Source organism: Ictalurus furcatus, chromosome 2 (assembly GCF_023375685.1).
Source record: "Ictalurus furcatus strain D&B chromosome 2, Billie_1.0, whole genome shotgun sequence".
Lineage (NCBI taxonomy): Eukaryota > Metazoa > Chordata > Actinopteri > Siluriformes > Ictaluridae > Ictalurus > Ictalurus furcatus.
This window is the reverse complement of record NC_071256.1, coordinates 669,597-684,216: the sequence shown is the minus strand read 5'-3', so window position 1 is coordinate 684,216 and position 14,620 is coordinate 669,597. Positions and strand designations below refer to the sequence as shown.

General features: G+C 42.8%; 2 protein-coding genes across 2 annotated transcripts; both read left to right on the top strand.

Moving 5' to 3' along the window:
• Nucleotides 1-1,315: 1,315 nt before the first annotated feature.
• LOC128618126 (trace amine-associated receptor 13c-like) lies at nt 1,316-2,308 on the top strand. Its single transcript, XM_053641561.1, has one exon. The coding sequence runs from the start codon at nt 1,316-1,318 to the stop codon at nt 2,306-2,308; it is 993 nt and encodes a 330-aa protein (XP_053497536.1).
• A 7,546-nt stretch (nt 2,309-9,854) lies between these two features.
• LOC128616535 (trace amine-associated receptor 13c-like) lies at nt 9,855-10,848 on the top strand. The gene is made up of 2 exons (XM_053639115.1): nt 9,855-10,305; nt 10,337-10,848. The coding sequence occupies exons 1-2, from the start codon at nt 9,855-9,857 to the stop codon at nt 10,846-10,848; spliced, it is 963 nt and encodes a 320-aa protein (XP_053495090.1).
• Nucleotides 10,849-14,620: the final 3,772 nt, after the last annotated feature.

The following is a 14,620-nucleotide window of genomic DNA, read 5'->3' as shown; positions in this document are numbered from 1 at the left end:
ACATGACAAAAACAGTCCTGCTCTGCTCACACCATTTATAACAATCAGTATGAGAACACACTTCTTTTCCCCAAATACATTATCTGATCAGATATGCAAAAACATTCAGATCACAGAACTCTTCTCTTGTGATTGGTGCTGTAGACATCTAAAATACAACCAATGGACATTTACACACTGAACAGTGCCACAAGTGATCATACAGCTGTGGAGACCGATCAGATTTTATGAGTGAAAAACAATATGTAGGTACATTCTTTGAGGTAGTGTTCAAATAGTATGTATTGTGCATTCAGTGCAGACGTTGGTATTGCTCTAGTTACTGTAGTCCAGCTATAATTGTTGTAGCTATTAAATCTAGGATTAATAAATTAGGTGATGAACCGCACGGCTTAAATAAGTACGATTTGAGAATCCAGAAAACATCATTGGTCTTGTTTGATGAGGCTGATAGCACACAGGAAGAAGCTGTAGTTGTGGCGAGTTTTCTTGGGGCCTTGGGTTTTGTCGTGCCTGCGTGTTGATACCTTCTGAAACAGATAGTTACCTGGATGGCCATGTGTCCTTGCAGATTTTGAATGACACACCCCTACTTGCACTTTGTCCGTGCTAGGGTAAGCAACGAAAAGAAGAATTAAGCTTGACTACATTTACAGCAGATGCACTCATCCAGACTGACTTACATTTATCTCATTCATACAACTGAGCAGTTGAGGGTTTAAGTGTCTCTCTGAAAGGCCTAGCAGTGGTAGACTGGCAGTGCTGGTAGTTGAACTAACAAACTTCTGATCAGTCATCCAGCATCTTAACCACTGAGCTACCACTGTATCCATTTAGTACACAAGCAGTGTTAGAATTTCTTTATCATTACAGACGGCCTGTGATGCTCAAATAACTATTCTACTATACTAAATAGTTTTGAGATTATATCCCTTCAACTGTTCATATTTATGATAATCATACCGTGTCATATAGTGTGTCTAAATATCACATGTTTCTTTACTGTAGCTGGAGAACTTTATTTGGGACAAAGCCATGAAGAGACAGGGACACACAGCGAATAAGGCATTATGGTTTACTGTGAAATGTTTTGTTAACTACTCACTAGTCAGTATTAGGCCTTTTGTTCCAACACAGCATGACATCATATGGATTCACATGCTGCCACTCAAACTCAGGGGGTGTGAGTAATTTATAAATTATAAAAACACCAGACCCGTTTGAGCCATAAGTCATTTGATTGTGACTTGTTGCAGGTACAGATTTACAATGTTAGCATCTAATACAGGATGTATTTCTGTGGCAGTATGACAGAATGAACCTGACGGAGTTTAACCAGTCTGATCGCTGTGAGCATTTCTCCTGTCCAGAGAGCTCTGGATCTCCTGCAGTTTATATCTTACTGTACGTGTGTTCAGCTGCTGTGGTTCTTCTAACAGTGTGTGGAAATCTTCTCGTCATCATCTCTGTTCTTCACTTCAAGCAGCTTCACACACCGACAAACATGCTCGTGCTCTCTCTGGCGGTGTCGGATTTCCTCGTTGGTGCTTTTGTAATGCCGCCAACGTTAATGTGGACGATCGAGTCATGCTGGATTTTTGGAAGAGATTTCTGCATCAGTTTTTGGTTGATTTCTAGTTTCCTCACAATCTCGTCCATCTATAATATCGCTCTGATCGCTGTGGATCGGTATTTGGCTCTCTCAAACCCCTTTCTCTACATGAACAGAGTGTCTGTGAGGATCACTGGTATTGTAATTGTATGTGTCTGGTGTGTGGTGCTGGCCTATTTCTCAGCACTCTTATATTTCAATGGAAACTTCATGGGTTTTGTAATGTGTCCTGGAGAGTGTTTACTCTATCTGAATGAGGTTTCATATGTAATTGACCTTATATTTTCATTTATATTTCCACTCTCTGTCATAATCATATTGTATACTCGAGTGTTTGTGATTGCTAAGAAACATGCCACTGCTATCAGAGAGCTTAATAATCACACACGGCCTAAAACACAGAAAATCACCTCACACTCGATGAAATCTGAGAGAAAAGCTGCTAAAGTCCTGGGCATTTTAGTGTCTGTGTTTCTGATGTGTTTACTTCCATATTTTATTTACAGTTTATTAGGTGATGTTATTGAAGTACAGACAGAAACATTTCAGAAACTTGTGATTGTGCTTTATATTAATTCCACCATTAATCCTGTTATTTATGCTCTGTTTTACCCGTGGTTTAGGAGGTGCATTAAATTAATTATAACTCTGCGAATATTCCAGACAGACTCTGCTTTAATAAATATTCTTTCATAAATAGCCTCTTTTTGATGATGTGCTTAAATGTTGCTTTTATATTAGATTTAATTTAAGTTTCTATAACAAATCTAATTCCCACCATCAATATAATAAATATTTACAGTACTGTATTATATTATATAAGAGCTTTATTCTGTTTGATTATATATAATACAATACGGTGTTGATCTGGATATTTGGGGAGATGTTTCTGACGTTTTTTTGTTGTTGTTGTTTTTGTTTTGCTTTCTGTTTATTTTTCACAATATTATCCATCTATAAAAACACTCTGATCGCTGTGGGTCAGTATTTCACTCTCTCAATCCCATTTCTCTACATAAATACAGTCTCTAGGAGGACTTTGTGTCTTGTCATTTTCTTTAATTGGTAATGAATAATTTTATTTGTGCTATTCACTTGTGAAGACATCTGATCTTTGTAAATCAAATCTACAGTGTTCTACAGATATTTAGGCATATTAAGTCATTTTAAAGGCAGATGAGTGCTGAGCGAATTCTCGTATTTTCTGACACTGCATTAGAAATATAGTTTACATGTTATTAAGTCTTAAAACTTTCATATTATGATTACAATGTGCATGTGACATGAGACGTATGAATGGGGGAAAACCCTGTGACTTAATTTAAATAATAAATATTACTTATAAAAAAATGTTTTTAAAAAATTACTTTAAAAATGATAAAAAGTATGAATTAGGAAAAAAATCAGAAAAAAAGCCAAAGACTCAACATCAGTATGGACTCATTTAGATACAGTCCATTACAACGGATTTAAATAGCTTCTGAATAGATTTTTTTAGATTTTAATTCTATAGTGAATGATGGAATTATTTACAATTGCATGTGTAAGACGAGTCTCTGGCTTGATGAAGGAAAGTGTGGTTAGGCAGCATTGTAATTTTGGTGTGACCCAAGATATAGTGTGTACAATAGGGGTACATAGATACCACGTGAAGCTTGTTCACTTGCTTAATAGATGTCAGGATGAGTATCAGAACAGATTTACTTTAACGACAGAGGGTTAAAACCTGTCCGAGGTCGAAGAGACAGCCTCGCAAATTCTGTTCCTATCTGAGGTCAAAGAGACGATCTCTCAAGCCATGTTCCTGTCTGAGGTCGAAAAGACGACCTCTCAAGCCAAGTTCCTGTTTGAGGTTGAAAAGATGACCTCTCACACCAAGTTCCTGTCTGAGATCGACAATGTGACCTTCGACGCCAAGTTCCAGCCTGAAGCCGATGTCACAAACAAGTTCTGCTCACGCTTGAGTCTGCTGACACGTACAACCAAGTCCTCATGCCTGAAACCGATGTCACGACCAACCAGGTTCTGCTCACTCCTGAAACCGACGTCACGACCAACCAGGTTCTTTTCACGCCTGAAGTCGACGTCATGACCAACCAAGTTATGCTCACGCCCGAGTCTGCTGACACGGCCAACCAAGTTCTGCTCATGCCCGAGTCTGCTGACACGGCCCACCAAGTTCTGCTCACGCCCGAGTCTGCTGACACGGCCAACCAAGTTCTGCTCACGCCCAAGTCTGCTGACACGGCCGATCAAGTTCTACTCACGCCCGAGTGTGATGACACGGCCAACCAGGTTCTGCTCACGCCTGAAACTGATGTCATGACCAACCAAGTTCTGCTCATGCCTGAAGTGGACATCATGACCAACCAGGTTCTGCTCACGCTTGAAAACGACGGCACGACCACCCAAGTTATGCTCACGCCAGATTCTCCAGATTCACCTGACACAACCAACCATGTTCTGCTCATGCCTGAGCATGTTGACACGACCAACCAAGTTCTCCTTATGCCTGAAACCGACGTCATGACCAACAGAGTTATGCTCACGCCTTGCCTCGTTTGTGCCTGTTTGTTGATCGTGTAGCCCATTGCCTGTTACTTCGACCATGCTATTGTCTCATATCATATTATTGATAAATTTGGATTTATCTGCCTGACTCTCTCTAAATTCTAAATTCTAAACTCTTATCTGTATATGCATCTGTCCTAACCTTCATTACGTGGAATACGTGACAAATTTACATGATTTTAGACTGTTTTAGCTTGTTCAACTCCAAAACAATGAAACTGTAAGATGAGTCACCGGCTTTATGAAGGAAAGCGTGGTTAGGCAGCAATGTACCCTTGGTGTGACCCAAGAAAAAGTGTGTGCAGAAGAGGTACAGCAATAATGCTTGGAGCTTGTTCACTTCCTTAGTAGATGTCAGGATGAGTATCAGAACAGATTTATTTTAAGGACAGAGGGTTAAACGCTCCAAGGGTTCAAAGGGTGATGCTGAGAGTGAATCTAGAACTATGGCTAGATCATACAATGGAACGATATGCATTGAAGCCGGCTTGAATGACCTGGGGCCTGTACCTGGAATCTGGTTTAGGTGGCTAGGCAGGTAAGTTTCAGTTTAGTTTTTGCCAACCCTGGGTATTGGCTATCAAGTAAGTGGCTCTGCTTTTACTGGTGTTCATCGCCATAGTAACTTACACTCCATGGCTGACCTGCTCCAGGGCAGGTTTTGTTCTGGGTAAGAGAACTCAAACCCAACTTGGACCAATCAGCTGTGAGCAAAGTGACATAAGTGACACAACGAATTCAAGTCCCCAGCGCAAACTGTAAGAAGAAGAGAACTTCACAGATAAACATTTGCTTAAAACAATTTACATTTTATTAAATGAAATTACATGAAAGGTGTTGGGGTTATAAATTTTCAATCTGTTTATTCTCATCGTGAACACTGCAGAAACTCCCCTTTCTTCCAGATGTGCATGACAAAATATCAGGCTTCTGGCGGAAAACCATGCATAAGCCATATTTATAACCCCACAATGTTGGATTATTCGGTCATTGTGGGGAATGAACGGCATGGCTATTTAGCTATGCCGAAGGTGGAGGAGGCGCTTGTGAGCTACCTCTCTCCATCGACGGCAGGTAATTAGGGGTGCCGGCTTTGCCATCCAAACCACCATGTAAGGCCACCGTGGCATGGGTGGGCAAGCCTATGCAGTAGTAGTCTTGCTTGTGGGTCACTGCAGACAATGACAGTGTTGCAGGCCTACCAAGTAGACCTGCTGAATGAGCTCGCCATATGGCAGCATTCAAAAAAGCCAGTTCCTTCCCTGTTGTCTCAAGCTCACCCGGGCATCCACGAGTGCAGCCCGGGCCAGCACTAGTGCGAGGGAGACCCAGAAGGCGAGTATGGCAGCCCGCCAACCCCTGCAGACAGCCAGGGGAACCGGGCGGCCACATTTGCGGTCTGCTACTAGGCCTGATCTGAGAATGGTCATAAAGGATAAGCAGTCAAAGAAGAGCGGTCCTGAGGGGCCGTGGAGGGACGTATCAGGGGACATGAAGTTGTTAGGGCAGGTAGCCCCCAGTGCTACTGTAGGGTCTCCCCTAGCCAAGGCAGTCCCCATGTTTTCAGTATTCTCTGGTCAGAGAGCTGTCACAGCACAACGAAAATCTGATGCTTTCCCTCCAATAGAATGTGGAATAGTTAATGTAACTAAAAGGCCATCGGGCAGCGTGGAAAGTACTGCCAAATGTGTCTCCATGGGTTCTGTCTACCATAGAAAAGGGTTACCGGGTCCAGTTTAGTCAGCACAGACCAGAGCCCGACGTTAGCACAGGAAGTAAGTTCCCTTTTGGACAAAGGGGCCATAGAACATGTACCCTGTTCCCTACATGAGGGAGGTTTTTACAGCCGTTATTTCCTGGTCCGCAAAAAAGGTGGGAGTATGCGGCCAATTTTAGATCTGCGTCATCTGAACCGTACTCTTCGGACATACGGGTTCAAGATGCTGACGCTCAAACTTATCGGGCCACAGACTCAGTTCGAGGACTGATTTGTGATGATAGATCTGAAAGATGCATATTTCCACATAGGAATATCGCCCAGTCACAGGAAGTTCCTGAGGTTTGCGTTTGGAGACAACACATACCAATTTCGGGTTCTTCCCTTCAGGCTAGCTTTATTCCCTCACACCTTCACAAAGTGCATGGATGCTGCTCTGGCTCCCTTGCGACTCCAGGGCATCTGTGTACTAAACTACCTGGACGACTATTTAATTCTAGCACGATCCAGGGAACAGGCGGTTCAACATCGAGATGTTGTTCTTGCCCACGTGAAGAGCTTGGGGCTCAGGTTGAACCTCAAGAAAAGTATGCTTTCTCCAGTGCAGAGGACAACTTTTCTAGGGGTTATATGGGATTCTACTACGATGAGGGTGTTTCTACCCCCAACACGCGTAGGATCGATCCTATCAACTTTGAGCAAGATAAAGCTAGGTCTGGGCATCCCCTCCAGTCTCTACGAGAGAATGTTGGGCCTTGTGGCAGCAGCAGCCAACGTCATACCGTTGGGCCTATTGCACATGAGACCATTTCAGTGGTGGCTGAAAAGTCAGGGGCTTCATCTGAGGATGAAACCTCTGAGAGCAATCAGTGTCACACAGCAATGCTTACGTGCTGTGAGTATTTGGAGGTGCCCGCAGTTTCTAGCCTCGGGTCACACTCTAGGGACATCTCCTTACCGCAAGACAGTAATGACAGACGCGTCCCTCACGGGCTGGGGTGCAGTCTTAAATGGTTGTCCAGCTCACGGTCTTTGGAGCGGCCCTCATCTGGAGTGGCATATAAATCGCCTAGAGATGCGGACTGTATTCCTAGCACTGAAATTCTTTCTTCCTCAGTTGAGAGGTCACCATGTGCTAGTTGTTGTCTCATATGTCAACCACCAGGGAAGGTTACGTTCACACTCTCTGTTCAGGAAGGCACAACTAATCCTTCTCTGGGCAGAGGGAAAGATCTTGTCAGTGGGTGCAATGTACATTCCGGGCAGCCGGAATGTAGGGGCCTGGGGGTTGGAGGCTTCATCCACAGGTGGTGGAGTCCTTATGGCGGAGGTTCGGACGAGCGGAAGTGGATGTGTTCGCCTCCGAGGAGACAACACACTGCCCACTGTTGTTCGCCCTCACTCCTCCCTCACCACTGGGGCTGGACGCCATGGTGCACACGTCACCGAGGTAACGTCTATATGCTTTTCCCCCGATCGCTCTGCTCCCACAAGTTTTAGCGAGAGTTCGCCAAGACCGTCTACATCTGCTGCTAGTAGCACCTTATTGGCCAGCTCGAATATGGTTCCCTGCTGGACGGTACTCCTTGGGAGATTCCCATCCGCAGGGATCTACTGTCTCAAACCGGAGGGCTGATTTATCACCCATAGTTCCAGAACTATGAAAACTGTGGGTCTGGCCCCTGAGGGGCACCAGCTCATAGATTCTGGTCTCACAACTGAGGTTGTAGAGACCATGTTAAATGCTAGAGCACCATCCACAAGGAAATTGTATGCGCTCAAGTGGCGGCTTTTTGTCTTGTGGTGTGAGGAACGTCAGCTAGACCCAGTGAACTGCACAATAGCTACAGTCCTGGAGTTCTTACAAGAACGTTTCTCAGCAGGGTTGGCTCCTTCTACAATCAGGGTTATGTGGCCGCTGTTTCGGCCAGCCACGCCCCGGTTGATGGAGCCTCTGTGGGGCAACATCCTCTATCATCGAGGTTCATGCGTGGTGTCAGACGGCTGAGGCCCATCTGCAGGCCGCGCATACCTTCCTGGGACCTTTCTGTGGTCTTGGAAGGTCTGTCAGGGGCCACATTTGAGCCCTTAGAGTCAGCCTCTGAGAAGCTTCTGACTCTAAAGGTAGCACTTCTGGCCCTGACATCTCTCAAGCGAGTGGGAGGTCTACAAGCTTGCTCTGTTGCCAGTTCCTGCCTTGACTTTGCCCCTGGATTAGCCAAGGCCTCCCTGTATCCTAGGCCGGATTATATTCCTAAAGTGCCTACATCGGCTGCCCACCCTGTGGTGTTGCAGGCTTCCTGCCCTCCTCCGTTCCTCACACCGGAACAAGAGAGGATGCACCTGCTGTGTCCAGTAAGGGACTCTCTGTACTTACGTCTACCGCTCCGGCCAGTGGCGTAAGTCGGAGCAGCTGCTGGTCTGCTTTGGTGGCGACAGTAAAGGTGATGCTGTGTCAAAGCAGCGCATCTCTAATTGGATAGTGGAAGCAATCTCTATGGCTAATGAGCCGCGCGGTCTTGCCACGCCTCTGGGCATAAGAGCTCATTCCACTAGGGTGGTCGCCTCTTCGAAGGCTTTGTCCAATGGGATACCATTGCAGGATGTGTGTGCTGCTGCAGGATGGTCTACACCACACACATTCATTCGTTATTACAGCCTGGATATTCATTACACCCCGGGCTCGAGTGTCTTGCAGTGACCCTCGGGCTTGGGTCTTTTTGAACAGGCCGTACCCTCGGTATGACTGAGCGGGTATTCCCGTTCCCATGGTGTTATGCTAAACGCAACGTCGAAGTTCCCTTTGAAAGGGAACGTCGGGGTTACGCATGTAACCCTGTTCCCTGAGAAGGGAACGAGACGTTGCATAGCTCTGTCATACGAGGGCAGGCCTGTGAATTGCGTCTTCGCTTCAGATAATAGAGGCTGATGGCGTGGTTCACAGGTGCCATATATATATATATATCATGCGACACGCTTAATTGCAAGGCAGGCCTATAAGTAGAGGCATGATTTTACACAAGCTTCAGATACCGGTCACGCGCGCAAGGCACTTCCCATACTGTTATGCTAAATGCAACATCTCGTTCCCTTCACAGGGAACAGGGTTACATGCGTAACCCCAACATTTTCTTGGGGACTTGGGTTTGGAAGTGCCTGCCTGTTGATTTCTTCTGAAACAGATGGTTACCTGGATTCCCATGTGTCCTTGCATATTTTGAATGACACACCAGTTGCACTTTGTCCGTGCTAGGGTAAGCAATGAAAAGAAGAATTAAGCTTGACTACATTTACAGCAGATGCACTCATCCAGACTGACTTACATTTATCTCATTCATACAACTGAGTAGTTGAGGCTTAAGTGTCTCTCTGAAAGGCCTAGCAGTGGTAGATTGGCAGTGCTGGTAGTTGAACTAACAAACTTCTGATCTGTAGTCCAGCATCTTAACCACTGAGCTACCACTGTATCCATTTAGTACACAAGCAGTGTTAGAATTTCTTTATCATTACAGACGGCCTGTGATGCTCAAATAACGATTCTACTATACTAAATAGTGTTGAGATTATATCCTGTCAACTGTTCATATTTATGATAATCATACTGTGTCATATACTGTGTCTAAATATCACATGTTTCTTTACTGTAGCTGGAGAACTTTATTTGGGACAAAGCCATGAAGAGACAGGGACACACAGCGAATAAGGCATGATGGTTTATTGTGAAATGTTTTGTTAACTACTCACTAGTCAGTATTAGGCCTTTTGTTCCAACACAACATGACATCATATGTATTCACATGCTGCCACTCAAACTCAGGGGGTGTGAGTAATTTATTAATTATAAAAACACCAGACCCGTTTGAGCCATAAGTCATTTGATTGTGACTTGTTGCAGGTACAGATTTACAATGTTAGCATCTAATATAGGATGTATTTCTGTGGCAGTATGACAGAATGAACCGGATGGTGTTTAACCAGTCTGATCGCTGTGAGCATTTCTCCTGTCCAGAGAGCTCTGGATCTCCTGCAGTTTATATCTTACTGTACGTGTGTTCAGCTGCTGTGGTTCTTCTAACAGTGTGTGGAAATCTTCTCGTCATCATCTCTGTTCTTCACTTCAAGCAGCTTCACACAGCAACAAACATGCTCGTGCTCTCTCTGGCGGTGTCGGATTTCCTCGTTGGTGCTTTTGTAATGTTGCCGATCTTAATCTGGACAATCGAGTCATGCTGGATTTTTGGGAGAGATTTCTGCATCAGTTTTTGGTTAATTAGTTATTTCATCACAGTCTCGTCCATCTATAATATCGTTCTGATCGCTGTGGATCGGTATTTGGCTCTCTCAAACCCCTTTCTCTACATGAACATGAGTGTCTGTGAGGATCACTGGTATTGTAATTGTATGTGTCTGGTGTGTGGTGCTGGCCTATATCTCAGCACTCTTATATTACAATGGAAACTTCATGGGTTCTGTAATGTGTCCTGGAGACTGTTTTATCTTTCTTAATGATGTTTGGTCTGTAATTGACCTTATATTTTCATTTATATTTCCACTTTCTGTCATAATCATATTGTATACTCGAGTGTTTGTGATTGCTAAGAAACATGCCACTGCTATCAGAGAGCTTAATAATCATACACGGCCTAAAACACAGAAAATCACCTCACACTCGATGAAATCTGAGAGAAAAGCAGCTAAAGTCCTGGGCATTTTAGTGTCTGTGTTTCTGATGTGTTTACTTCCATATTGTATTTACAGTTTATTAGGTGATGTTATTGAAATACAGACAGAAACATTTCAGAAACTTGTGATTTTGTGTTTTCTTAATTCCACCATTAATCCTGTTATTTATGCTCTGTTTTACCCGTGGTTTAGGAGGTGCATTAAATTAATTATAACTCTGCGAATATTCCAGACAGACTCTGCATTAATCAATATTCTTTCATAAATAGCCTCTTTTTGATGATGTGCCTAAATGTTGCTTTTATATTAGATTTAATTTAAGTTTCTATAACAAATCTAATTCCCACCATCAATATAATAAATATTTACAGTATTGTATTATATTATATAAGAGCTTTATTCTGTTTGATTATATATAATACAATACGCTGTTGATCTGGATATTTGGGGAGAGGTTTCTGACATTTTTTTTGCTGTTGTTGTTTTGCTTACTGTTTATTTTTCACAGTATTATCTATCTATAATAACACTCTGATCGCTGTGGGTCAGTATTTCACTCTCTATACAAACACAGTTTCTAGGAGGACTAAGTGTAGTATCATGTTCTTTAATCGCTGTGTGTCTGGTGTATAAACATAGCTTTTTTTATTCCAAGGGAAATGTCATGAGTTTTGTAACGTGTTCTGGGTTTTTGGTGTGTTTATTCTGTATTTTATTTACAGTTTATAAGGTGATGACATCACACTACAGACAGAAACATTACAGAATTTATAAACAGGTTTTGTCTTAATTCCTCCATTAATCTAATAATTTATTTATTCTCTGTTTTACTGCGGGTTATGACTCTGCAAATATTCCAACTGAACTCTTGCATTATTAAATATTTTTAGTAATATTTTTAGTTCTTCTGATTCAATGGCCAAATATTGCTATTATTTTATATATAATCTAAACGTCTGTAACAAATCAACCCACCTCCCCAATATAATTTATATTGTACTGTATTATATTACATAATAGCATACAGTGGATGTCAACAATTGTACAGATTAACACGTGGGCCAAAAACAAACAGGTTTTCAATAGAAAAAGATTAAATGGTGCTTTTATTGGGATTTTTTTTTTAAACATTTGATGCTAAAATGGATCACTATTCTAATTTAGTGTTTTGTAACTTGCTATTTTATTTCTCAGTTAACATGTAATCTCTCCTGTAGACACAGTTATGAGATAATAAAGACGCAATAGCAAAATTATATTTATTTTTCAATGCTAATGAATAATCGTCTCTACAGCATTCACATGTGAAGACACATCTCATCCTTGTAAATCAAATCTACAGTCTTATACAGATACAGTGCCCTCCACTAATATTGGCACCCTCGGTAAATATGATTTTGCATTCCAAATACAGTTTTTGCATGTTATTAAGTCTTGAAACTTTCATATTATGACTGCAATGTGCATGTGACATTAAAAGTATGAAAGCGGAGCTAGAAAATCCGTTTGGCCTAATGTACATCATAAATATGACTAATGTGCATGTGACAGTAAAATAAAAAGATAAAATATGAATTAGGAAAAAGTAGAAAAAAGAACCATTGCTTCAAAATTAGTACTGAATAATATAGATAAAGTCAATTAGTTTTCAAAAGATTTAAATACCTTCTGGATAGATTTTTGAGTACTTCTATAGTGAATATTTGCATGATGGATTTATGAAGGAAAGTGTGGTTAGGCAGCATTGTAATTTTGGTGTGACCCAAGATAAAGTGTGTACAATAGGGGTACATAGATAACACCTGAAGCTTGCTCACTTGCTTGATAGATGTCAGGATGAGTATCAGAACAGATTTATTTTAACGACAGAGGGTTAAAACCTCCAAGGGTTCAAAAGGTGATGGTGAGAGTGAATCTAGAACTATAGCTAGATTCTACGATGGGGTCAAATGATTTGAGGTTGGCTTAAATGATGTGTGCCCTTAAAATGCCAACCTACAGGAGAGTGCTGACTGACAGAAGTATTTTCAAACCCTTCATCGCATGCAGAATGAATAGCCATACCATACCACTGGAAAAAGGTTAGTCCTTATCCAACAAAAAGAGGCAGTGCTGGGGGGAAAGCAGTCCCCCTTTGCTCACACTACTTATCAGATTCAGAACACACTTTATTCGCCAGGAAATTGTGTGATCAGAGATGCACAGACATGTATCAGTATTTCTCTTAGTGTGAAAGATGTCTAGTTCAGCAAATATTCAACATAATGACAAAAATCAACATATAAACATTGAACAGCATCACAAGTTAAGATACAGACTTGGAGACAGATAACACTTTATTGGTGCAAAAGAATAACGCATTTACTAGATACCTTCTTTGAGGTAGTGTCCAAATAGGTTGTAGTGTATTGTGCCTTCAGTGCAGGCATTGCTATTGCACTAGTTGTTATAGTCCAGACATTACTGCTGTATCTAATAAAGACAGAATTAATACATTTGGTGATAAACTGCACAGCTTAAATATGTATGAGTCAAGAACCCAGAAAACAAAATTGCTCTTGATGAGCTTGACACTGAAAGGAGCTGTTCTGGTGATGAGTTCTCTTGGCCCTGTATTCTTGCACTGTCAGTTGATAGTACTGACCAGGTAGCTGATGATCTTCTCAACAGTACAGATTACTCGTTATAATAGTTTCTTGGACTGCGAAGAGGAGGAAGGGAACAACACAGTGATGAGGATGTAAGGATTCTCTTAATAATGGCTTCAGAAAGAACATTCTCTGTTGTGTCTTCTTGACTTGGCATGTGATATTCTCCTCCCACTTGAGAGAGTTCAAAATAGTGGAGCCCAGAGATCTGAGGCCTGTTTCAAGAAGCAAGTTGAACTAAACCCAGAGTTGCAGGCCAACAACCACACCCACCTTTGTCTATCAACAACATCGCTATAAGCATCAGTGAGTTTCTCTGTCAGGTGAACACCAAGGAATTTGGTGCTCTTGACGATCTCCATGGAGGAGCCATTGATGTTCAGTGGAGAGTGGTCACTCCGTGCTCTACTGAACTCAACAACCATCTCTTTCATTTTGTCCATGTTCAGAGACAGGCTGTTGGTTCTGCCTCAGTCCGTTAACCACTGCACCTCCTCTCTGTATTCTGGCTCATCGTTCTTGCTGATGAGACCCACCACAGTCGTGTCATTGATGAACTTGATGATGTGATTGGGGGTGCACGGTGGCTTAGTGGTTAGCACATTCACCTCACACCTCCACCTCCACCTCCGCACACCTCTGGGGCCATCTGTGTGCGGAGTTTGCATGTTCTCCTCACGCTGCGGGGATTTCCTCCGGGTACTCCGGTTTCCTCCTGTCCCAGTCCAAAGACATGCATGGTAGGCTGATCGGCGTGTCTAAAGTGTCTGTAGTGTATGAATGGGTGTGTGAGTGTGTATGTGATTGTGCCCTGCGATAGACTGGCACCCTGTCCAGGGTGTACCCTGATGCTCCCTGGGATTGGCTCCAGGTTTCCTTGTGACCCTGAAGAAGAAGTAAGTGGTAGACGATGGATGATGTGATTGGAGCTGTGCGTTGTCATGAGTCAGCAGAGTGAACAGCAATAGACTGAGCACTCAGGGTGGTGGTGCTGGAGATGCTGTTCCTGATCCAGACTGACTGAGGTCTCACAGTCACAAAGTCCATCTTCCATTTGAAGATGGAGGTGTTCAGACCAATCAGGTGCTGAGGAATGATTGTGTTGAATGCTGAACTGAAGTCTATGAACAGCCGAACGTGTCCAGGTGGGTGAGGGCCAGATGTAGGGTGGTGGTGATGGCATTATCCGTTGAGCAGTCGAGTGATGGATGGATCTTGATGTGCCTCATGACAAGTCTCATGATGATGGATGTGAGTGCAACGGGACACTAGTCATTGAGGCGCCTTGAAGCACGTTGGAATCGATGGCTCTGCTCAGGAGATGTTGAAGCAGGAAGATGTCAGTGAAAACATCTGCCAGCTGATCTGCACATCCTCTGAACACTCTTC